The 25,000-nt window shown below is 38.8% G+C and overlaps 1 protein-coding gene across 12 annotated transcripts in view; it reads right to left on the bottom strand.

Moving 5' to 3' along the window:
* pak6b (p21 protein (Cdc42/Rac)-activated kinase 6b) overlaps positions 1-25,000 on the bottom strand; it is a 58,697-nt gene that overhangs the window by 12,414 nt on the left and 21,283 nt on the right. For 8 of the 12 annotated variants that reach the window (XM_068215536.2, XM_073933014.1, XM_073933016.1 and 5 more), the window contains 4 exons: positions 24,593-24,694; positions 15,655-15,873; positions 8,206-8,703; positions 1,971-2,396 (listed from right to left, as the gene is read on the bottom strand). In XM_068215536.2, coding sequence (XP_068071637.1) covers positions 1,971-2,396; positions 8,206-8,703; positions 15,655-15,864 — 1,134 coding nt within the window. In that variant the 5' untranslated portion in view covers positions 15,865-15,873; positions 24,593-24,694. Of the gene's footprint in view, positions 1-1,970; positions 2,397-8,205; positions 8,704-15,654; positions 15,874-24,592; positions 24,695-25,000 lie in introns of those variants that run through there. The other 4 variants (XM_073933019.1, XM_073933021.1, XM_073933020.1 and 1 more) reach the window with 2 other exon arrangements.

The raw sequence follows: 25,000 nt of genomic DNA, 5'->3' as shown, positions 1-25,000 counted from the left end.
CTGTGAGGCGACAGCACTACCTACTGCACCACTGCATTGCCCATTTTATAGATTGTTTTAAACACTTATTGGGGGGGGGGGGGGGGGGGGGTGGACACTTGAAGTGATTTATTTATTCTTTATAAGTGCTTTTATGTTTAAAAGTTCTTAAACCCAAGTGCTATTTTGATTTTGCCTACCCAAATTTAAAGCTTTAAAGCTCCCTCGAATATGCCCCTCCCACTGATTAGCATAAGCTTTGCATTAAGGGTGTCACGATCCTCCAAATCCTCGATTCGATTACATTTTCGATTTTAACGGCAAGATTCGATTCGATTTTCGATTGTGAATAATTAATTAATTAATGACCAATTAATTATTTGTAGCCTACCGTTTAAACTACCTGACCTGCATGGTCTTTGTTTTACCCATAAACAAATCATACAGTAAATGAATAAAGGCAAGTTACACACATAATTACACCTGTCAATCACTTTTTCTGCGGGACTCGTGAATAGGCAGTGATCTGTGTCGTTATAATGGCGTCGGTAAAAAAGACGGACAACCAACAGGAACCAGCCAACAGCATCTGAGGTGTTCACTAAAATGACTAAGTACAAGTGAGTGAAAGATTGAAGCAGTCCTCTGACTGCCTGGACCTGCTGTCTCGAGCGCATGGTTGTGTGTGTGTCTGTGTCTGTGTGGTCACGTGATGTGCATTTTCAGAGGTAGAGAGGAAGGAGGGCTGCTCAGAAATGCTACACGCCACTGTGGATGTCAAATCGTTGTCGTTCTAAAATGCCATTTAAAAACAAAGACAGTGTAAACAGGGCCTGAGTGTGAACTTTTCGCGAGCGGATTTGCAATGGGGGCGGGTGGAGGATCGCGATGCCCGTGATGTCAATCGGACGAACCGTACGTAATACGTACATAGCAGAGCTTACAAAATGGTGTTTTTTTTTGTCGACAACACGAACGTTGTCAACATAACTCACTGGAAATCCAAAATGCTTGCACACCGGCGACTTTTATTGAAAGAGGAGAGGGTTTAAGCTCTGTCGACGGGTCTCCTGCTTCTGCAGTTCAACAAGCACTTCAACAAGCCTGTTATTTTCCCGCTTGGCAAGCCAAGCTGACGTGACATGGGGGCGTGGCAGCATCGACGATTCTATTTTTTGATTCGATAATCGAAATTAAGCATTGGTGTCATGATTTCGATTAAAAGTCGAAATCATGACACCCCTAATTTGCATATTAGGTTGACGTTGAAAATGAAATCGAAAATGAAAAATAAAAGTGTCAATAAAAGGAAAACCTAAATGTACATTTTTATTTGAATTGTGTCACTATTATAGCGTGAATGAGCGATATCACACGAGTAGCAGTGCGATAAGGCTCTATATCGGTACTGGTGGGAGGCGTGCGTTGGCTTAGTGCCCCCACCAGTGCCGATATACAGCCATATCGCACTACTACTCATGTGATATTGCGTTTATACAACAGTTTGACGGCATAATTGTGTATATAAAAACAAAATCAAACATGGAGAGTCTCAAAAACACTTTTGTATGAGGAACTACTTTCTTCCGGATTCAAGTCATAAGCTGACAGTTGAACAGCTGAGCAAGCATCTTTTTGCTGGCTGTATGTGGGCGGAGTAATACACAAAGGGTAAAGAGGCTGTAGGAGTTCTGATATTGCAGATTATCGCACGGCTATCAGCCAATCAGATTTGAGAGTCAGACAGAACTGTTGTATAAACATTAATAGCACGCTTTGTAAAAATTGTTTGCATTTTATTTTCAGTTTTAAAATTTCATTTTATTTTCAATTTTGGCAGATATTTAGCAAACAGTGTTTTATAATGAAACTGTTAATCTGGTTTTCATTTTAATGTCCAAGGTTTAATTGATTTATTTAAAGTTGGCAGGAATTACCTTCCATACTCTATTTCCAGATTGATTTGTTTTCATACACAGCGCATGCATCACCTCATTGAAGAGCAGCTCTCTCCTCTGCTGTTTGCGCAGGTCCATCATCTTGACGGCCACCTGTCGTCCGCTGTGCTTCTCTCTGGCGATGCACACCACCCCAGTCGAGCCCTCCCCGATCTTGATGAAGTTCTCCAGGTATGAGCGCGGGTCTCCCGGATCCACCACCATCTGCAGCGCGGCTCTGAACTGTGTGTGTGTGACGCTGGGCTCTGTCAGCCCAGGAGACGAGGCTCCGCTTGGGGCCTGTCTGGGCTCTGACGGGCTGTCCTGTGCTGGAGGAACATCGGCTGGGATAGTGGAGAGTTTGAGGGTGTTATCAGTGGAGGAACGGCGAGGCGTCTGCATAGAGATTATCCCATGGCCTGGTTTTGGACTGCTGGTGCCATTGGGTTTAGATGCAGCTGGAAGATTTGGAGAATTGACCTGTAAACCAGAGAAAATGCACATCTGTTTTTCAGGGATACTGCATGCTTGGAGCTTTTGTCTTGTTTTTAAGTCAAAAAATCTTAAATCAAGAAGCATTTACAGGACAAGCAAAAGCTATAATTTTGTTTTCAGAAATAATATTTCAAAATTAAGTGAATTTTTGAATCAAGCTGAATAATTTGTATAAATTTGTAAAGATAAATAAACTTTTTTTTCTTTAAATGCGCTGTAAACCGGAGAAAATACAGCAGCATAATAGACTGAAGTCTTGTAACAGGGTTTCTGCAGATTTTATAACGTCCTATTTAAGACTTTTTAAGACCATTCAGTATTAAACTGAAGACCAATATCGCAATATCAAATCACAAAATTAGTGGTAAAATAAAATTACTAAATTGAACAGTACCAAAGACAGGTTAGATCAGGGATGGGCAAACTCAGTCCAGGAGGGCCGGTGTCCTGCACAGTTGAGCTCCAACACTTATCAAACACACCTGAACATGCAAATCAGTGTCTTCAGGATCACTAGAAATCTATACGCAGGTGTGTTTGATTAGAGTTGGAGCTAATCTGTGCAGGACGCTGGCCCTCCAGGACCGAGTTTGCCCATCCCTGGGTTAGATGCACAGAAAAAAACAAAAAAACATCTTAAGTCTGATTTATACTTTCACCGTTTTCGCACCTCATGAAAAGGACGAGGCTTTTATACTTGACGCGTGCGCCATTGTGGCGCACATTCTTTAAAATGACAGGGGCGGTCAAAAGAAAGCCACTGTGAAGTCAAACCAATAAACAGAGAAGTAGGAAGTTTCCGGAAATACATCATATCATTAATCTTGTTCATTTTTATTTTTTAATATTTTTATAATTTATTATAATGATTACAAATTTGGGCAGCAGGGTGGCGCAGTCGCAGCAAGAAGGTCACTGGTTAGAGCCTCGTTTGCATGTTCTCCCCGCATTCGTGTGGGTTTCCTCCGGGACCACAGTCCAAACACATGCGCTTTAGGTGAATTGGGTAAGCTAACTTGCCCGTAGTTGTGAATGAGAATGTATGGGTGTTTTCCAGTGATAGGTTGCAGCTGGAAGGGCATCCGCGGAGGAAAACATGTGCTGGATAAGTTGTTGATTTATTCAGCTGTGGCGACCCCTGGTTAATAAAGGAACTAAGCTGAAAAGAAAATGAATGAATGAATGATTATAAAGTTTTATAACCAAATTAAGATTTTTTTTAAAATCAAACGTTGATGCATCACTTGCTTTTGTTTATATCTCGGACAGTTTTACCTAGTAAAGTTAAACATCAAGCACAAGAGAAAACAGGTTGCTCTGCAATTATATTTTTTATTATGGCAGTTTGGACTGCTAGTTTCTGTTCTCTACTTATTCCCCTTATTCTCCGTCTACGAGCGGCCGCAGCCATTTGAGTCATTTTGGCTCGAGACTTCCGGTCTCATTCGCTTTCATTCATTTTTAGACGTTATAAACAGCTTGTTTTGCTGCTTGATGTTGCAAACTTTAAATTATTCTACTTTGTCTGTATAATCATGCAAACACTTCTTTGTAGAGTGACTAGTTTGACCGTTTTCTGCCGTTTATTATTCCTAGTCGTTTCTCCCATAGGAAAAACAAAGCGCACTTCCGCATTTTAGAATACAGCGCATGTGTTTGGACTGTGGGGGAAACTGGAGCACCCGGAGGAAACCCACGCCAACATGGGGAGAACATGCACAGAAATGCCAACTGACCCAGCTGAGGCTCAAACCAGCGACCTTCTTGCTGTGATGTGAAAGTGCTGCCCACTGCGCCACCGCACCGCCCACGTTTGAAATAATTTAGTTTAATTGTTGGAATGTATTTGTATTTACATTTACATTTAGTCATTTAGCAGACGCTTTTATCCAAAGTGACTTACAAATGAGGACAAGGAAGCAATTTACACAACAATGAATAAGTGCTATAGGCAAGTTTCAGGTCTGTAAAGTCTAAGAAGGGGAGTATTAGTAGTATTAGTTTTTTTTTTTTTTGTTTTTTTTTTTGGGTACAGTTAGTGTGATATTCAGAGAGGCAATTGCAGATTAGGAAGTGTAGTGGAGACTAAATAGTTGAGTTTTTAGTCGTGGTTGAGTTTTTGTATGTGGTTGACCCCTCTGTTAGTTTTGATAATGATGCAGTCTATTTGATATAAGGGTCTAGTTTGAGAGTGTATATACACACACACACACACACACACACACACACACACACACACACACACACATGTATATACTCACACAAACACATATAATTAAGCTCTCTCACACACACACATACACACTAATGCGCACACACATTCAAACTCTCTCTCACCCATTCTAACACATATACCCATATAAACACACACACATACACACGTGCACACATACACATTTTAACACACACTCACCACAACACACACACACATATAAACATATTGTGCTCACACAAACACATACAGTATAAACACACAAACGCGCACACACACAGACTCTCACCCATTCTAACACACACATACCCACATATGCACACACACATATAAACATTCTAACACACACACTTACTACAACACACATACATACAAACTCACACACATATACAAATGTTATACTCAAACAAACAAACAAACACACACACACACACACACACACACACACACACACACACACACACACACACACACACACACACACACACACACACACACACACACACACACACACACACACACACACACACACACACACACACACACACACACACACACACACACAATTTCCATTTGTTTCATTTTCATTTGTTTATTTTTGGAGATTACAGGAAAAGTTCTGAGCTGTGGAAAATTCATTTGTCATTTCATTTACTTTGTATGGCAACATTTTTTTTTTTTCCTTCGCTTTGTCAAAATCAAAATACTTTATTCTTTCAATTCATCCCTCCTTACACACAGGAAGATTAATTTGACCACATCAGGTGTACTGTCAACACATGTACTGTAAGCATAACACTTGCATCCACATATCTGAAGCTTGCGCTTTATCAGTTTCTGAATTCTGGGGAATCTAACATGATATAATCTATAACAGGATGACTTTGTTATTGTTAAAGCTTCAGAGACCTTTATCTCCAGCTTGTTGACTTCTTGTAAGTGCATTATTTTCATTTATACAGTTGAAGTCATAATTATTAGCCCCCTCTGTATAGTTTCCCCCAATTTCTGTTTAACAGAGAGCAGATTTCTTCAGCACATTTCTAATCATAATAGTTATTAATTAGTTATTAAGTAATTAATTCATCTCTAATAACTGATTTATTTTCTCTTTGTCATGATGACAGTAAATAATATTAGACTAGATATTCTTCAAGACACTTCTGTACAGCCTAAAGTGACATTTAAAGGCTTCACTAGGGTAATTAGGGTAAAGTTATGGTAATTAAGAAAGTCATTGTATAACAGTGGTTTGTTCTGGAGACAATCCAAAACTAATATTGCTTAAGGGGCTAATAGTATTGACCTTAAAATGGGTTTAAAACAATCAGGAACTACTTTTATTCTAGCCGAAATAAAACAAATAAGATTTTCTCCAGAAGAACAAATATTAGAGGAAACACTGTGGAAAGACTCCTGACTCCGTTCAACATCATTTGACAAAGAAAAAACTCGAGGGTGAATAATTCTGACTTCAGCTGTATGTATTCTGCAATGTTTAGTTTGATTTACTACACTGAGCAGAGTGAGATGTATTAAACATTAAATGTAACAGTAATGTAATGTAGTGCTGTTTATTTTCTCCTGTTGACAATCAGAGGCTGTGTTGAAACTTGATGCTGAAGGTTTTTATCATCAGTGAAATCAATGACTGCAAGCTACAAACTCAAGCGGCGTCATAACTACTGTAAACATCCCACTGTCAGATTCCACCTTCATCTTGCTCAGCTGGGGTGTAAAAGACACTGAATATTCAGTAATATTATCAGTGTCAATCCGCTGGGTGATATGGAAGCTTGATGAATTACACAGGTTGTTTCCAGCTGTTTTTGCTTACACTTTGACTTTATTCTTTATTTTCCAGTTGCAGTTGCAGTTGAAGATCAAATTATTATTCCTCCTGTGAAATTTAAATTCTTTTGCAAATATTTCCCAAGTGCTCTTTATTAGAACAACATTATCAATATCATTTAACCAACTTTTCCTAATTACCCTAGTGAAGCCTTTAAATGTCACTTTAAGCTGTATAGAAGTGTCTTGAAGAATATCTAGTCTAATATTATTTACTGTCATCATGACAAAGATAAAATAAATCAGTTATTAGAGATGAGTTATTAACACTATTATGATTAGAAATGTGGTGGAAAACAATCATCTCTCTATTTTGTGTTTCCTTGAAACAGTCTGTATGTTTAATGGAATGAAAAATAAAACTAATTGAGTGTAAGTTAAGCGATTCACAATTTGACTTTTGGTCTTGGGATTTATCTGAATTGACATGTTGCTTTTTTTTTCAAATCTTATTCTCATAATTCGCGTGGGTTTCCTCCGGGTGCTCCGTTTTCCCCCACAGTCCAAAGACATGCGGTACAGGTGAATTGGGTAGGCTGAATTGTCCGTAGTGAATGAGTGTATGTGTGTGTGGATGTTTCCCAGAGATGGGTTGCGGCTGGAAGGGCATCCGCTGCGTAAAAACTAGCTGGATGGGTTGGCGGTTCATTCCGCTGTGGTGACCCCTGATTAAAAAAAGGAACTGAGCCGACAAGAAAATGAATGAATGGACATATTTCTTTTCCAATTTTTCTCCCAAGCATGATTTCTCACAACATCATGAACATGAGCAAAAAAATAGAGAAATATAAACAGAATTGCACATAAAATGTCAGAACTAGCAGATAAAAATCAACTTTTTTCATTGCAATAACCTATATAAAACCAGACCCCCGAGCTTTTAGGACCAGGCAAAGCAATATCCCAACATAATACATGAGAGTGAGGGGGAAATTGTTTTGCAGCCTGTGTAATGAGATCTTACACTACAAGAGAAAGTCTACAAATGACTATCATATAAGAGTCAGCTATTTCCTAACATGTCATTCAGTCATTTTCCTTCGGCTTAGTGCCTTATTTATTAAGGGTCACCACAGCGGAATGAACTGTCAACTATTCCACAGCGGATGACTTTCCAGCCGCAACCCAGTACTGGAAAACAACCATACACATATACACACACACGCCAATACGGGGAGAACATGCAAACTCCACACAGGAACACCAACTGACCCAGCCGAGGTTTGAACCAGTGACCTTCTTGCTATGAGGCCACAGTGCTAACCACTGAGCCACCGTGCCGCCAATAGTCAATAATTTGTTTTAATTATTCAGCCTGACATGTTTACATGCTCCAAAATATCATTCATTCATTCATTTTTTTGTCGGCTTAGTCCGGGGTTGCCACAGCGGAATGAACCGCCAACTTATCCATCAAGTTTTTTACACAGCAGATGCCCTTCCAGCCGCAACCCATCTCTGGGAAACATTCACATACACTCATTCACACACACATTCATACACTTTGGACAATTTAGCCGACCCAATTCACCTGTACCGCATGTCTTTGGACTGTGGGAGAAACCAGAGCACCCGGAGGAAACGCAGGGAGAACATAATATATTATGTGTATTGGAGAAAAAAGTTCTTGTCATTTATAAAGAATATATTTTAGAGCTGTAATCACAATACCGTGATGTTTTTATCCAAGGCTATCATAGTGTCAGAATCTTAAACCTAAAATAAACGCACCTTAAAGTCATAGGTAGACTGCGGCCTCCTCTGCGTCTCCATCTTCAGCTGATCCGAGTTCAGTTTGGCTCCATCACTTTGGCTGTACAAACACGACACCGGCCTCTGGTTTGGTTTATTCCCAGCATTATCGGTTCCTTCACACCCAGCCCTGTGCAGTAAGATATCTCTGGGCATCAGTCCTGTAAACATGGTCGCCTCGTGAACGGATCGAGCTCTTGCTGGTGATTGTCTAGACTCAGTTTGCGGACTCTGGATCGGTCTGGATCCTCTGTGTAAATCTGAACTATTCCTGTGGTTAGTATTATTGAGTTCCTCATATTCATAAGTCTCTGCTTCTGCTAATTCCCCCAGTCGACCTAATGATTGCGCTCTTTTTCTCACAGACGGACTCCTTCTTCTTAAAGAGTTGGAGCTGGTGACGGAGAGTCGGCTCATCTGAGCGATCGCCGCTGAAATGTAGTCCTCGTGTCCGATGAAACTTCCACGAACGATGCTCTACAAGAGAAAACACAGCAGTCAAAACCAGCACAGACTCAAGATTTTAGTCACACAGGAGAAATACCAGATTAAAACACATCTACTGTCACCCTACAGCCTGCAGGAGCGTTTACGGTAGGGCTGCACCATATTGGAAAAACATTTTCTGTTGCGAGATTAATTTAATTTCACAAAACAACTTCATCAACTCTGTTACGGTTGCCGTATATTGGTGGAATTTTTGCGTCCCGTTCTCTCTCTCTTTTTCTCTCTCTCTCCCCATCTCTACCTGTCGTATCCTTTAGGTACGCCTTCGCGGAAGCCGATTGGTCAGGAGACCAGTCACTCATCATTGGGTGACGTGGCGCTGTCACATATAAGGACGCCAGGGAGAGCGGATGACAGCGCGCTTTTCCTTTGATCCTGTTTTTGTGTGTTTTTGCCGACATGATTTTGTTATTCGTTAATTTTGCTTAACTTTCGTTTGGATAAAATTATTTAGTATATTTTCTGCCCATTTTTGAACGACTTTGTGATTTCTGTACATTTATATTCGATTGTTTGTTTGTTACTTTGGCACAACTCTTACCTGGCAAACAAAAAGAGATTATTGATAGTTAACTTTGTCCTCGGAGTAAGGTGGACAGGGAAGATGTCGTACGACTTCCATCTTACATACACGTAGTCAATCCATTGTTTAAAACACCAGGTAAGAAAGTGAATGCCACTTATGTATTTGTTTTGTTTTAGTTCAGAATAGGTAAGGTTACGGCGCTCGGCGCTGAAGATTTTTCTTTTCATGTTTCTAGTGAGGTAAGGGGTTTGCTTATGAGTTAGAATTGTTTTGTTATATTTATTTCTTTGATTTGGCTTCACTGGCGTCCCCTTGCTCTTGAGTTGACCTAATTTTGTTTGATACTTTGTTTTTTTTTTTACTTTATTATTGTAAATATTTTTCTTATTGTATATATATTTGGGCATTATTCTGATTTCACTTTTTGTACATTTAATCACTTTTGTTGGCAGTCTTGTTGTTTGTGTCTTTTGCTTTAACCCATCATCTTGTAAAAGTACCACACCTTTTAAATGTTATTACTTTTACCCTAGACTAACATGAAAGAGGTTGTAACAAACTCTATTTGGAAAGCTTTCGTCAGCTTATTCTCATAGGGATTTTGTAGGTGATCTGCATAAAATATACAAAATTACACATAAAAATATCAAATAAATAAATAAAAACACGGAAGAAATTAATCGAACGATCATCAAATAATAATAGTGGTGTCACGGTGGCGCAGTGGGTAGCACAAACACCTCACAGGAAGAAGGTCACTGATTCGAGCATCGGCTGGGTCAGTTGACGTTTCTGAGTTTGCATGTTCTCCCAGTGTTTGCATGGATTTCCTCCGGGTGCTTCGGTTTCCGCCACAGTCCAAACACATGCATAGGTGAATTGGGTAAGCTAAAACTGAGTGTGAATGGGTGTGTGGATGTTTCACAGTGTTGGGTTGTGACTGGAAGGGCATCCTCTGTGCAAAACATATGCTGGATAAGTTGGCGGTTCATTCCACTGTGGCAACGCCAGATTAATAAAGAAACTAAGCCGAAAAGAAAATGAATGAATAATAATAATAATTCTTTACATGTATATATATATATATATAGCGTATTTTTGGACACTCAAAGAGCTTTACACATTTTTGGGGGGAATCTATTCATCCACCACCAGTGTGCAGTATCCAGCTTGATATTGCATATTGCGCCAGACTGTACACCATACACCAGCTGATTTGGTGGAGAGGAGCATAGCCGGCCCCTTTCTATAAGCGAATTGAGCAGCTGCTTAGGGCCCCGCCTCCACTAGGGGGCGCCCACAACCCGCTAGTGGTGTGAGCCGTTTCCTGTCTGAAATAATTTTTATTTGCATTTTACAAGTTATCTTCATTGACGGTGCTTTAGTGCTTCAATACTCATATATTTTCTGATTTTTATTTTTTTAAATCACAATTTTATTAAAGGCGAGGCAATGGTGCAGTAGGTAGTGCTGTTGCCTAACAGCAAGAAGGTCGCTGGTTCGAGCCTCAGCTCAGTTGGTGTTTCAGTGTGGAGTTTGCATGTTCTCCCTGCCTCCGCGTGGGTTTCCTCCGGGTGCTCTGGTTTCCCCCACAGTCCAAACACATGCGGTACAGGTGAATTGGGTTGGCTAAATTGTCCGTAGTGTATGAGTGTTTGTGTGAATGTGTGTGGATGTTTCCCAGAGATGGGTTGCGGCTGAAAGGGCATCCTCTGCATCAAAATTGCTGGATAAGTTGGCAGTTCATTCCGCTGTGGCGACCCCGGATTAATTAAGGGACTAAGCCGACAAGAAAATGAATGAATGCTGGAATGAATGAATTTTATTAAAGCTGAAATTGTTTTCATGTTTGCGAGCTCATGCACGGACACAGCCATGGCCTTTGCTTCATTGCTTGCCATTATACACCTGCTTTATTTTGGAAATTGGATTGTGAAAATGAAACGAAACGTTCTTCTTCAGAAGTAGACAAACGGACAAGCACAAAATCTTTTTTAGCATCACTTTTAAGTGCTAATGATGATGTTATAGACATCTAGTAGCACAATTATTGAAAAAAGGCAATTACAGATCAATAAACGCCGTCTACTTATATGAAATATTAATTTTTTTCCTGGTTTTACAGACCCATATTCAGTCTAAAAACTCATTTTACTGAAATGTATTGCTGAAGTGTCTTTCACTGACATATTTTGCACAATGGTTATATTTTTTTCTGAAACATGTTTACAAAAGTGATGTCCTAATTAATCATATTAACTAAATAATGAATTTTATTAATATGATTAATAAAATTAGTTAATTAAATTATGAATTATTAACATATTTAAATTAAATTATGAATTCATTAATATATTAATTAAATTATGAGTTATTTATAGCTGAAAATAAGCTCTGGACCCTGCTTCTCAAATGTAAAGAACAGGGAAGGACACTGAAGGGAATAATATTGTGTTTGGGTATTAACAATAACCCAGTAATTCTTGCTTTCCCTTTTCTTATGTTTTTTTTCTCTGAATATTTTTCATATTTATTTTATATTATATTAAACAATCTCTGCATTAATGTTAAATGTTCTGTCGTTGTTGTTTTTAATGAGTTCAGAATGTATATTTTATTACTAAGAAAATAACTCATAAAATGCCTTATAATTTAAAGAAAAAACCCTTGGAATTCATTCATTCATTCATTCAATAATTTTCCTTTGGCTTAGTCCATTTATTCATCAGGGGTCCCCATAGTGGAATAAACCACCAACTTATCCAGCATATGTTTTAAACAAGGATGCCCCTCCAGCTGCAACCCAGTACCGGGAAACACCCATACACACTAATTTACACACACATACTCATACACTACGGCTAATTTAGTTGATCAATTCCCCTACAGCGCATGTGTTTGGACTGTGGGGGAAACCGGAGCACCCGGAGGAAACCCACGCCAACACGGGGAGAACATGCAAACGCAAACTGACCCAGCTGTGACTTTCTTGCTGCGAGGCCACAGTGCTAACCCCTGAGCCACTGCACCACCCAATGTTGACATTATTATTATAAATGATTAGGATCAGCAGATGAGAGGTTTGATGATTCTGAAACAGCACGTCTGCATTCGCATGATTTACTAGAGTAAATGATTATATAAGTGTGATGTTGAGCAGGTCTGTCAGGTCATAATTAGCCCACAGAAACACTTCAGATCAGATTGTTCAAAGATTTGAATGGAGCGTCTGATACGTGAGAACCCTGGGGAAATATTACAGAGGAGATATTAAGCACAGACAGAACCTGTTTAACAGATGCACCATTACTGCAGAGCCATTACGCGCATGACTGGAAGAAAAATATAAGACATACAGTTGAAAGCAGAAGTTTACATCCACTGTATAAAAGGGCAAATAACCATTAAAGAAGTCAGATGTTAATGTGACTAAACGTTTCTCTATTAGGTAAGTTAGGATCATCAAATGTGTTTCTGGTCTGCTTAATAGCAGAATAATGAGAGAGATATTGTTTGAGAAATGGTTATAACTCTTCTTGAAAGTCAAGTTTACACACAATCAGTTTATTCTGCCTCTGAAAAAGCTCAGATGATGGTGTCGAGGTTTTGGACGTTTCTGATTGGCTAATTGACAACATTTGAGTTGATGCCACAGCACAGGAGCACAGCAAAATGAACCACCAACTGATCCAGCAAGTTTTTACGCAGTGGATGCCCTTCCAGCCGCAACCCATCTCTGGGAAACATCCAAACACACACACACACTCATACACTACGGACAATTTAGCCTACCCAATTCACCTGTACCGCATGTGTTTGGACTGTTGGGGAAACCGGAGCACCCGGAGGAAACCCACGCGAAGGCAGGGAGAACATGCAAACTCCACACAGAAACGCCAACTGAGCTGAGGCTCGAACCAGCAACCTTCTTGCTGTGAGGCGACAGCACTACCTACTGCGCCACTGCCTCGCCATAATGATAATATATAAGATAAAAATCTGAAACAGTTGTTTAATGTTTACTTTTGTTAAAAATTGTACAGTTTTAGAAGGATTTACATTTAAAAATATTTCATGTAAAGTCTCTCCTGATAAAAATTGTTGTCTGATAACATTAAAAATAGGGCATTCCACAAGTATGTGTTTAACAGTTTGGTTTCTGCTGCAATATTGGCATTTGGGTGTTTCTTCTCCTTTAAGTAATGTTCATGTATAAACAATCTCATCGCGTCTTGAGTTAAAAATAAATGAGATTTTCTTTCTATTTCTGGCTGAATTTCAAAAAGTTTATTTTGCGAGCACTGATCCCATTCTGCTTGGCATTTGTTTAGAATATCGCCTTTTATTAGTGGCTTTAAATCCGAAGGTGGGATTTTGCACTCCTTTATCTTGTAAGGGCTGTTTTGGCGGCTTTGTCAGCTCGTTCATTTCCAAATATTCCAGCATGTCCTGGGATCCAGCAGAAAACTATATTATAAAACTTTCTCTGTAGTTCGTTCACTTGTAGACAAGATTTACAGTCAGAAAAACTTATAAAATTGTGTTCTACAAAAATATAAAATAAAAACTCAAGATAACTACATATTATTTTCCTGATAAATTTGTTGAATTGTCATAAAAATAGTCACAAAGCTGTGCAAAAACCAAACAAATATGAATAAATAAATCATATTTATTATCAGTTTATGTCAACATCAGTTTATATATTCCTCATATGTTTTGCTTTGTTGAGAGAAAATAGCTTTTTTGTAAATATTTCAAACTATGTACAGATTTTTATAACTAAAGCAATCACTGATTTTTTTTCTTTCTTTTCAGAATGAAATATGATCAGGATGTGTTTCTGTGAGATTCACTGACCTGGTTATTAAATACATAGTAAATACATAATATTGTAAAACATCTCATAGTATTACAGGAATGTACAACGTACAGGATCTATCCATGCACAACAATGACACCTTATTTTGCTGAATATTTATGAAAATATGCAAACTGCTATGAACAATTCATAATTAATTTTGGAGATTATTAATTGAATACTTTAGAATACTTTATTGGAGGAAAATAAGATCTAGAAATATATGTAGACATATATATACAGGTGAAGTCAGAATTATTCGCCCCCTTGTTTATTTTTTCCCCCAATTTCTGTTTAACAGAGCAGATTTCTTCAACACATTTCTAACCATAATAGTTTTAATAACTCATCTCTAATAACTGATTTGTTTTCTCTTTGTCATGATGACAGTAAATAATATTAGACTAGATATTCTTCAAGACACTTCTATACAGCTTAAAGTGACATTTAAAAGCTTCACTAGGGTAATTAGGTTAACTAGGCAGGTTAGGGTAATTAGGCAAGTTATTGTATAACGATGGTTTGTTCTGGAGACTATCGGGAAAAAATAAGGCTTAAAGGGGCTAAAAATTTTGTCCCTAAAATGGCAACCCAGGCTCATTCTGAAAACGTAGTCCAGCGGACGTTTCTGGATACCGTGAAATACGTCCCAGGAGGTACGTATTTGTGCAGTTTTTGTTTTTGCGAATCCGCGAGAGGTCGCTGTGTGCGCTTTTTCGTATCTGGAACGTCTCTCGCGAGTGCCGTTCACACCCACGCTGTTCTTGCGTCAACCCACCAGAGGCCGCTGTCTGACTGACTGAATGATTGACTGCGCGACCGGCCAATCGGCTGACCCACCCTCCTCCTTCCCTGAACCCAACCAGTTTTACCGCCCGCCCGCTCACTCACTTTCCTAAACTGAGCAACAATTTAGAAAAGCCGTCTAGAAAAAGAAAAGCCCTCGTCTGTTTTTTTTTTTCAGATTTCACCACGTTCTCACCCTGTTGTTCACTCGTTCGCTTTATTTTTTGGATTCTGTTTTTGTCTTACCTGATTTCTGGAAACGCTCTTCCCCGGACTCGAAGCTGGACGCCTTTGTCAACTCCTCCTCTCTGCATCTGAAGTCCGCCGACGCACACGATGAGCTGACCAGACAAACTGATTGCGGCGGGAAAGCCCTCCACACGGAGGTAAGCGGTCAGCCGGCAAGCGCGAAAGGGAACGGCGTCACACCGCCCCGTAGCGTTCGCTTAAAAAAATGAAATGCAGCCATACGTACCTCCCGGGACGTATTTCGTGGTCTCCGGAAACGTCCAGAGGACTATGTTTTCAGAATGAGCTTGGGTTGTAAAATGGGGTTTAAAAAATTAAAAACTGCTTTTACTCTAGCCGAAATAAAAGAAATAAGACTTTCTCCAGAAGAAAAAAACGTGTGCTATATACTTAATAGTTACAATAATATTTAAATCATGTTATATTATAATGATCAATATAACTGTTTATTCTAAAACACACACACACGATGCATGCATCCATAAGCAGGTGTTTTTACCTTCTGTGGTCTGACCTGCACCTGTGTGAAGCTGGACGGGTCCACCACTGGTTTGGGCCTCTTCAGCGTCTCTATGAGGCTCTGCCATTGCGGCGGCAACCCGATAAAACAACCCTGAACTGGGTCAAAAGAAGTGTGCACGCGGTGCTGGAAGTTCTTAGGTGTGGAGATCTCCAACTTCCTCTTCTTCTTCTTCCTCCTCTGGAACATTCTGGCGGCCTGTGGGAAGCAAGAGTTGCTGTCATCATCATACGATACACGCAGCTTATCCAGAAAAACCATGAAGCTGCTTTTATAACACACAGGACATGATCGGCTGAAGAGAGTGAACAAACACCAGCCGACACACTAACAAAACAGCACTCAAGAGGGGGCGGAGACTTGAGCTGTCAATCACACACACATGATGACATGCCCCCTTTTTGATCTTCTGCACAAGCACTTTCACACAGGCTCAATACTGCTGCAGGTTTAACTGAGGTCACAGTCTGAAAAACAAAAAACTATGGACTGATTCTGGTACACTGGATTTCACAAGCTTGTAGAATAAAATAAAATCCTCTAAAGCAGGGGTGCCCAAACCTTTTCTTATAAAGGGTCAAAAACCCAAACTTGATTGAGGGATGTGGGCTAAATATATGTTTGCCATGTGTAATTTCCTGATTTATTTGCAAATATTTTAAAAATAACTAGAAAATTTTGCTTTGAATAGTATTAATTATTCATTCTTTCATTCATCTTCTTTTCGACAAAGTCCCTTTATTAATCTGGGGTCACCACAGTGGAATGAACCGCCAACTTATCCAGCATATGTTTTTACGCAGCAGATGCCCTTCCAGCTGCAACCCATTACTGAGAGACTTCCATGCACACTCACACACACACACAAACACTACGGACAATTTAGCCAACCTAATTCCCCTATAGCGCATGTGTTTGGACTGTGGGAGAAATCGGAGCACCAGGAGGAAACCCACGCAAACAAGGGGAAAACATGCAAACTCCACACAGAAACGCCAATGACAAAGCCGGGACTCGAATCAGCGACCTTCTTGCTGTGAGGCGATCATGCTACCCACTGTGCCACCGTGCAGCCCTTATATTAATTAATTAGTATATTTTTTAAACATTTTATAATGAACTAATTACAGTAAAAACATAAAAAATCCCATTTATAACACAATGGAGTTCAATGCTGAAAGCACTAGTCAACCTGCTCCTGCCTTTGCCTTAATTTGCTTGCCCATGTCTTGTGCATTGCTTTTTGTGACAGATTTTAAATTTCAAAAGTCTGATTCATTTGTTTAATTGAAACATTTAATTTCAGTTGCTTTTTTTTGTAGCACAGCAATAAAACATCTCTGTTAAAGGCGTTTGCTCCAACCACCTTCCTAACATTCTTCTCAGATGAGATGGTGGGCCAAATTAAAGGTTACCATGGGCCAACTTTGGCCCGCGGGACATTTTCTTTTCAGCTTAGTCTCTTTATTAATCTGGGGCCGCCACAGCGGAATGAACAGTCAACTATTCCAGCATATGTTTTAGGGAGCGGATGTCCTTCCAGCCGCAACCCATCACTGGGAAACATCCATACACACTCATTTACTATGAACAATTTAGCCTACCCAATTTCCCTATAGCTCATGTGTTTGGACTGTGGGGGAAACCAGAGCACCCAGAGGAAACCCATGCCAACACAGGGAGAACATGCAAACTCCACACAGAAACACCAACTGACCCAGCCAAAGCTGGAACCAGCAACAGTCTTGATTCTTCGTGATTGTGCTACCCACAGTGCCACTGTGCTGGCCCTATGATCAGATTGAACGGCTAATTCATAATCTATCACATGCATTCTGATGTTATGGTTTTGTTTATAAACATTTCAGCCAATTCTGGATGTTGATTGACAATTAAATTGTCAAATCTAATATACCAATGTACAATTTAGAGACAAATCCAATTGTGTGTGTTTATGTGTGCGAGTGCATGTGTGTGTAAATAAGAATAAAAATAGGAAAATACATAATATTTATACTTTTATATATAATGTAATATTATGTAATTTATTATTTTATTGAATACTAATAATAATAATTATTACTATTGGTGAGGTATTTAAGAGGTAAAAAATACTTTTTTACTTTTATTTTTAGGGTGAAGTTTATTTATATACTAATTTCGAGAGGATCTTGTGCTTATGATTGATCACAGCCGGTCCCGTATTAGCCAATACATGATTCACCAATCAGACGATTCCTAACTCACCATAAATATCTAGAGCAGGGGTGTCAAACTCAATTACTAGAGGGCAGAAGCTCTGCACAGTTTAGTTCCAACCCTGCTCCAACACACTTACCTGTAGGTTTCAAACAAGCCTGAAGAACTTTAGTTTGATCAGGTGTGTTTAATTAGGGTTGGAACTAAACTGTGCAGAGCTGCTGCCCTTTTGGAACTGAGTTTGACACCTGTGATCTAGAGTTTCATACCACAGTTATTTTTGCCTTGAAGAATCTCCCCTTCCACCCCTGCTCCTCCTAATTCCCTCCATTGGGGGGCATAGCAGCCCAGTGGTTAACACTGTTGCCTCACAGCAAGAATGACACTGGTCCAAGTCCTGACCAGGCCAGTCAATGTTCCTGAGTGGACCTTGCATGTTCTCCCCTGGGTCCAGTTTTCCTCCCAAAGACATGCAACTTAAATAAATTGACTAATGCAAACTGGCACAAAAGACGTGCTCCTAGTCAGTAGTCATCTCTTCATAACAATCCCTAATTGGTCATAAGCTGTAAACAGCAGAAGAGTTCTAAAGATCTACCTGAGCTTAAACTCCCCTCTTGCCCTGCAAACGGGAGGGAACCCCAGGCTCAAGGATCTTATGAGCTCAGGCCTCTCTCCCAGGACAGTACGCTAAACATCATACAGTTTATTGTTCAATCTTGTGAAAAAATTGTGAATACTTCAACATAAATAATGTTGTAAAAATGATCTAATAACATTATTATTAAAGACCAGATCATTCCAAGCTCAGTTGCACTAATTTATTAATACCTGACTGCTCAAGAGCACATCAGCTGGGTGTTCAATACCTTCAATGCCTGCTGATACTGGGAATCGAACCTGCAACCTTTGAAACATATTTCCAGCTCGCTCTTCATGTATCCTTTTGCTCAGAAAAATCTATAAAGTAAAGAACTTACTAGACTGAAATTACGTTTAAAATAATGAGCCTCAAATATGATCATCGGGTTTATTTCCAGAACATTTACACTCTCTGATCCTAAAAAAAAATATTAAATACAACAAAAAAATGTGTTGCTGTACACTTTATATGACATTACACCACATATATCTGTTGAGTGCTTGATTGGCTGATGGGTATTCTGAGGTGTTTCTTTATTGTCCGATTAAAAAAGTAGTTCCGGCAGGTTTTAAGTGCATTAAAGCTCCATATCACTCCGCTGAATTAGTTATTTCACAGTCAAAAATCACATCAAAACACAACAGAAGGAGGAGATGTGGAAACTAGTGCTACACACAGGAGACATTTGAGGAGGACAAAAACCTGACAAATGAACTCTCAAACACAGCGTCTCAACAGTGGACACCAGAGGAGAAGCACAATAATGCACTCCGGGATGGGGAGTTATTATAATAGTGCATCCCAGGTGTGCATTATTTACTAATAATTCAACAGTCCATCATCAGCTATTCTTTACATAATGTTAGTGTAGTTAGTTCAGTTGTCCTGCATTAACCTGATCAATAGTGTCACTGCAGGAAAACATTAGCAGTCGTGTCTGTCTGTCTGTGTGAGCGAACATATTGACGTCTGATCTCTGTTCAGCTTTTTTTCCCCAGTAATGCTTTGTGTCCTTAAGTGACGCCCAGCTTTTTTTTTTATATATATAAAAAAAACAATTATTGGGTTTTTCACAACACTAAAACAAGACGTTTGAACATCTGAACAACACATTACGACAAAACAACTCCAGGATAACATACAAAACTTACAAATAATAACAACAGTAAGAAAAAAAACCCCGAATAAATAAGTAAATAAAAATAAATAATAAATAAATTAATTAATTAAATAAATAAATCGTTCATGATATTTCATGTGCACTGCTATTCAAATTTCATGTAAAAATCCTTATGAATCCGAAAATATTCTTGCTGCAAATTAATAAACTGCTCCTATGTCATCTGTTGTCAGTCACTAAACATGGAAACCATAGTTTGTAAGCTTTCATTAATATAACTTTTTATTATTTTCAATATTACTTTAGTATAAAGGTGCTGTTGTAATCAAATCAGTCAGTGTTGTTTTCCTTCTCTCGTACCCAGAGCTTTACATTTCCGCTGCTGTAGCTCCCTGTGATCTGAAGGAATCACTTTGACTGAGTGATTGACAGCGAATATTAACCAATGTATTCGCGTTCAGTGCAGGAGCAGTGGGCCAATCAGAAGAGCTTGTAGGCGTGGGAAGCATTGCAGGCTTTGTTTACTGCAGCCAGATGACATGTTGACTGTTTTAAACCATTCCTGAGCTCTGCATTGGTGTTTTTAGGTGCAGATATGCACTTGTGTGAATGGCTCCTAAATACGCGCATGTGGTGAACATTTTGCAGTGCACACGGCAACAATTTTAAGCACCTGCACAAATGCTCCCAAATATATTTTGAGCTCGCATAGATAAATCTCTGCCGCATATGCAGCCAAAACGGTCGCAATTTCGAGCCCTGAATGCAATTTCAAATTCAAGCAGGTTCAAGCACTTTTGTCCAAAATCCAAGCACTTTTCTAACCTTGAAAACACCATTAAAAATCAAGCATTTTCCAGGATTTCCAGCACCTTTACTCGTTTTATAATATTTCCCAAATGATGTATAACAGAGCACTGTACTGTCTGTCTGTATTTTGCACTGTCTGTCTGTATTTTACACTGTCTGTCTGTATTTTGCACTGTCTGTATTTTGCACTGTCTGTCTGTATTTTACACTGTCTGTCTGTATTTTGCACTGTCTGTTTTTTACACTGTCTGTCTGTATTTTACACTGTCTGTCTGTATTTTACACTGTCTGTCTCTATTTTGCACTGTCTGTATTTTACACTGTCTGTCTGTATTTTGCACTGTCTGTCTGTATTTTGCACTGTCTGTCTGTATTTTGCACTGTCTGTATTTTGCACTGTCTGTATTTTACACTGTCTGTCTGTATTTTACACTGTCTGTCTGTATTTTGCACTGTCTGTATTTTACACTGTCTGTCTGTATTTTGCACTGTCTGTATTTTACACTGTCTGTCTGTATTTTGCACTGTCTGTCTGTATTTTGCACTGTCTGTCTGTATTTTGCACTGTCTGTATTTTACACTGTCTGTCTGTATTTTGCACTGTCTGTATTTTACACTGTCTGTCTGTATTTTGCACTGTCTGTATTTTGCACTGTCTGTCTGTATTTTGCACTGTCTGTATTTTGCACTGTCTGTATTTTACACTGTCTGTCTGTCTGTATTTTGCACTGTCTGTCTGTATTTTGCACTGTCTGTCTGTATTTTGCACTGTCTGTATTTTACACTGTCTGTCTGTATTTTGCACTGTCTGTATTTTGCACTGTCTGTATTTTACACTGTCTGTCTGTATTTTGCACTGTCTGTATTTTACACTGTCTGTCTGTATTTTACACTGTCTGTCTGTATTTTGCACTGTCTGTCTGTATTTTGCACTGTCTGTCTGTATTTTGCACTGTCTGTATTTTGCACTGTCTGTATTTTACACTGTCTGTCTGTATTTTACACGGTCTGTCTGTATTTTGCACTGTCTGTCTGTATTTTGCACTGTCTGTATTTTGCACTGTCTGTCTGTATTTTGCACTGTCTGTCTGTATTTTGCACTGTCTGTATTTTACACTGTCTGTCTGTATTTTACACTGTCTGTCTGTATTTTGCACTGTCTGTATTTTGCACTGTCTGTCTGTATTTTGCACTGTCTGTCTGTATTTTGCACTGTCTGTATTTTACACTGTCTGTCTGTATTTTACACTGTCTGTCTGTATTTTGCACTGTCTGTATTTTGCACTGTCTGTATTTTACACTGTCTGTCTGTATTTTACACTGTCTGTCTGTATTTTGCACTGTCTGTCTGTATTTTGCACTGTCTGTATTTTGTACTGTCTGTCTGTTTTTAACACTATCTGTCTGTATTTTACACTGTCTGTCTGTATTTTACACTGTCTGTCTGTATTTTGCACTGTCTGTATTTTACACTGTCTGTCTGTATTTTGCACTGTCTGTCTGTATTTTGCACTGTCTGTCTGTATTTTGCACTGTCTGTCTGTATTTTGCACTGTCTGTATTTTACACTGTCTGTATTTTGCACTGTCTGTCTGTATTTTACACTGTCTGTCTGTATTTTGCACTGTCTGTATTTTACACTGTCTGTCTGTATTTTGCACTGTCTGTATTTTACACTGTCTGTCTGTATTTTGCACTGTCTGTCTGTATTTTGCACTGTCTGTATTTTACACTGTCTGTCTGTATTTTACACTGTCTGTCTGTATTTTGCACTGTCTGTATTTTACACTGTCTGTCTGTATTTTACACTGTCTGTCTGTATTTTGCACTGTCTGTCTGTATTTTACACTGTCTGTCTGTATTTTGCGCTGTCTGTATTTTGCACTGTCTGTCTGTATTTTACACTGTCTGTCTGTATTTTGCACTGTCTGTATTTTACACTGTCTGTCTGTATTTTGCACTGTCTGTATTTTACACTGTCTGTCTGTATTTTGCACTGTCTGTCTGTATTTTGCACTGTCTGTATTTTGCACTGTCTGTCTGTATTTTGCACTGTCTATATTTTACACTGTCTGTATTTTGCACTGTCTGTATTTTACACTGTCTGTCTGTATTTTACACTGTCTGTCTGTATTTTGCACTGTCTGTATTTTAAACTGTCTGTCTGTCTGTATTTTGCACTGTCTGTCAGTATTTTGCACTGTCTGTCTGTATTTTGCACTGTCTGTATTTTACACTGTCTGTCTGTATTTTGCACTGTCTGTATTTTACCCTGTCTGTCAGTATTTTGCACTGTCTGTATTTTACACTGTCTGTCTGTATTTTACACTGTCTGTCTGTATTTTACACTGTCTGTCTGTATTTTGCACTGTCTGTCTGTATTTTGCACTGTCTGTCTGTATTTTGCACTGTCTGTCTGTATTTTACACTGTCTGTCTGTATTTTGCACTGTCTGTCTGTATTTTGCACTGTCTGTCTGTATTTTGCACTGTCTGTATTTTGCACTGTCTCTATTTTACACTGTCTGTCTGTATTTTACACGGTCTGTCTGTATTTTACACGGTCTGTCTGTATTTTGCACTGTCTGTATTTTGCACTGTCTGTCTGTATTTTGCACTGTCTGTCTGTATTTTGCACTGTCTGTATTTTACACTGTCTGTCTGTATTTTACACTGTCTGTCTGTATTTTGCACTGTCTGTATTTTGCACTGTCTGTCTGTATTTTGCACTGTCTGTCTGTATTTTGCACTGTCTGTCTGTATTTTGCACTGTCTGTATTTTACACTGTCTGTCTGTATTTTGCACTGTCTGTATTTTGCACTGTCTGTATTTTACACTGTCTGTCTGTATTTTGCACTGTCTGTCTGTATTTTGCACTGTCTGTATTTTGCACTGTCTGTCTGTATTTTGCACTGTCTGTCTGTATTTTGCACTGTCTGTATTTTGCACTGTCTGTCTGTATTTTGCACTGTCTGTCTGTATTTTGCACTGTCTGTCTGTATTTTGCACTGTCTGTCTGTATTTTACACTGTCTGTCTGTATTTTGCACTGTCTGTCTGTATTTTGCACTGTCTGTATTTTACACTGTCTGTCTGTATTTTGCACTGTCTGTCTGTATTTTACACTGTCTGTCTGTATTTTGCACTGTCTGTCTGTATTTTGCACTGTATTTTGCACTGTCTGTCTGTATTTTGCACTGTCTGTATTTTGTATTTTCTGGAGCCAGCACCTAAGCTTTTCACTCATCATAGCACACATGTGACAATAAAAGTGATTTGATTTGAGCAAGGACATTTCCAAAGTATTTTGTGTAATATTTTTTCTTCTGGGGAAAGTCTTACCTCTTTTAGTTTGTCTGGTATGAAAGCAGTTTTCAATTTTTATAAAAGTAATTGTCTACATATAAAACACTGTTGTCCAATCAATTGCCAAGTTAATCTACCTTGCCTAATTAGATTAATTAACCTAGTTAAGCCTTTAAATATCACTTTAAGCTGAATACTAGTATCTTGCAAAATTACTAGTAAAAAAATATGCAGTGATGCATGATTTTTATATACTTTCCAGAAAACAAGACATGACATCCTAAGCTTTTCTGCTTGTAGACATGTGTTGATTTATAAATATTATGATTTGAGGGAAAAAATGCAGACAGAGAAACAGTGTGCATTATCAGAGCAAAACCACCTAAAAATAAACACCATTTTTATGGATTCATCGCCTCATTTTTTCTTGAAATGATCAACTTCTTGAAAGTTCTGCAAGGGTTTTGTAAACAAATGCATCGAGTTTTAAGACTATTTAATTTGTCTAATCTTCATCTGCAATATTCTGCGCTCTTAAATTTGCTTAGCCAAATCATTTAAAGCCGGATAAGAAGTCTTTCTATTAGCAGATACATTATCTACACTGCCTGACAGTAGTCTTGTCGTCTCTCCGAGTTTTATAAACAGCAAATAATAAGTTGACTTCTTGTTGATCATTTGGTATCAGAAGTGTCTTATATAAAAGGTAAAGACCTCTAGATTTTGCTTATTTGAGCACAATAAAATCTGATCCTGTCTTGATTTATTAATGATTTCATTACGACAGTAAGCTCTGACTCTTGTTAGACTAAAGTCTTGTGACTGATCAGAGGGTCTTACCTGTAAGATCGAGTGTTTTCCTCAGTTCAGCTGTTCATTTCCTCCAGCAGAGTCTGAGCAGCAGTAAAGGACCTGAGTGAGACACACTCCTTCATCCAGCGCCTGTTTGATGAGCGGGTGTGGAGAGAAACACATGACAGATGAGAAGCATACACATACATACACACACACGCATATGCACACGTTTATGTACACACGCATACACAACCACACGCACACACACACACACAAATAAGCCTCTTTTATACATATATTTACTCACACACAAACACACATGTATATACTCACACAAACACATATAATTAAGCTCTCACACACACACATACACACTAATGCGCACACACACATTCAAACTCTCTCTCACCCATTCTAACACATATACCCATAAACACACACACATACACATTT

Source organism: Danio rerio, chromosome 20 (assembly GCF_049306965.1).
Source record: "Danio rerio strain Tuebingen ecotype United States chromosome 20, GRCz12tu, whole genome shotgun sequence".
Taxonomy (NCBI): Eukaryota; Metazoa; Chordata; class Actinopteri; order Cypriniformes; family Danionidae; genus Danio; species Danio rerio.
This window is presented reverse-complemented; position numbering and strand designations above follow the sequence as displayed.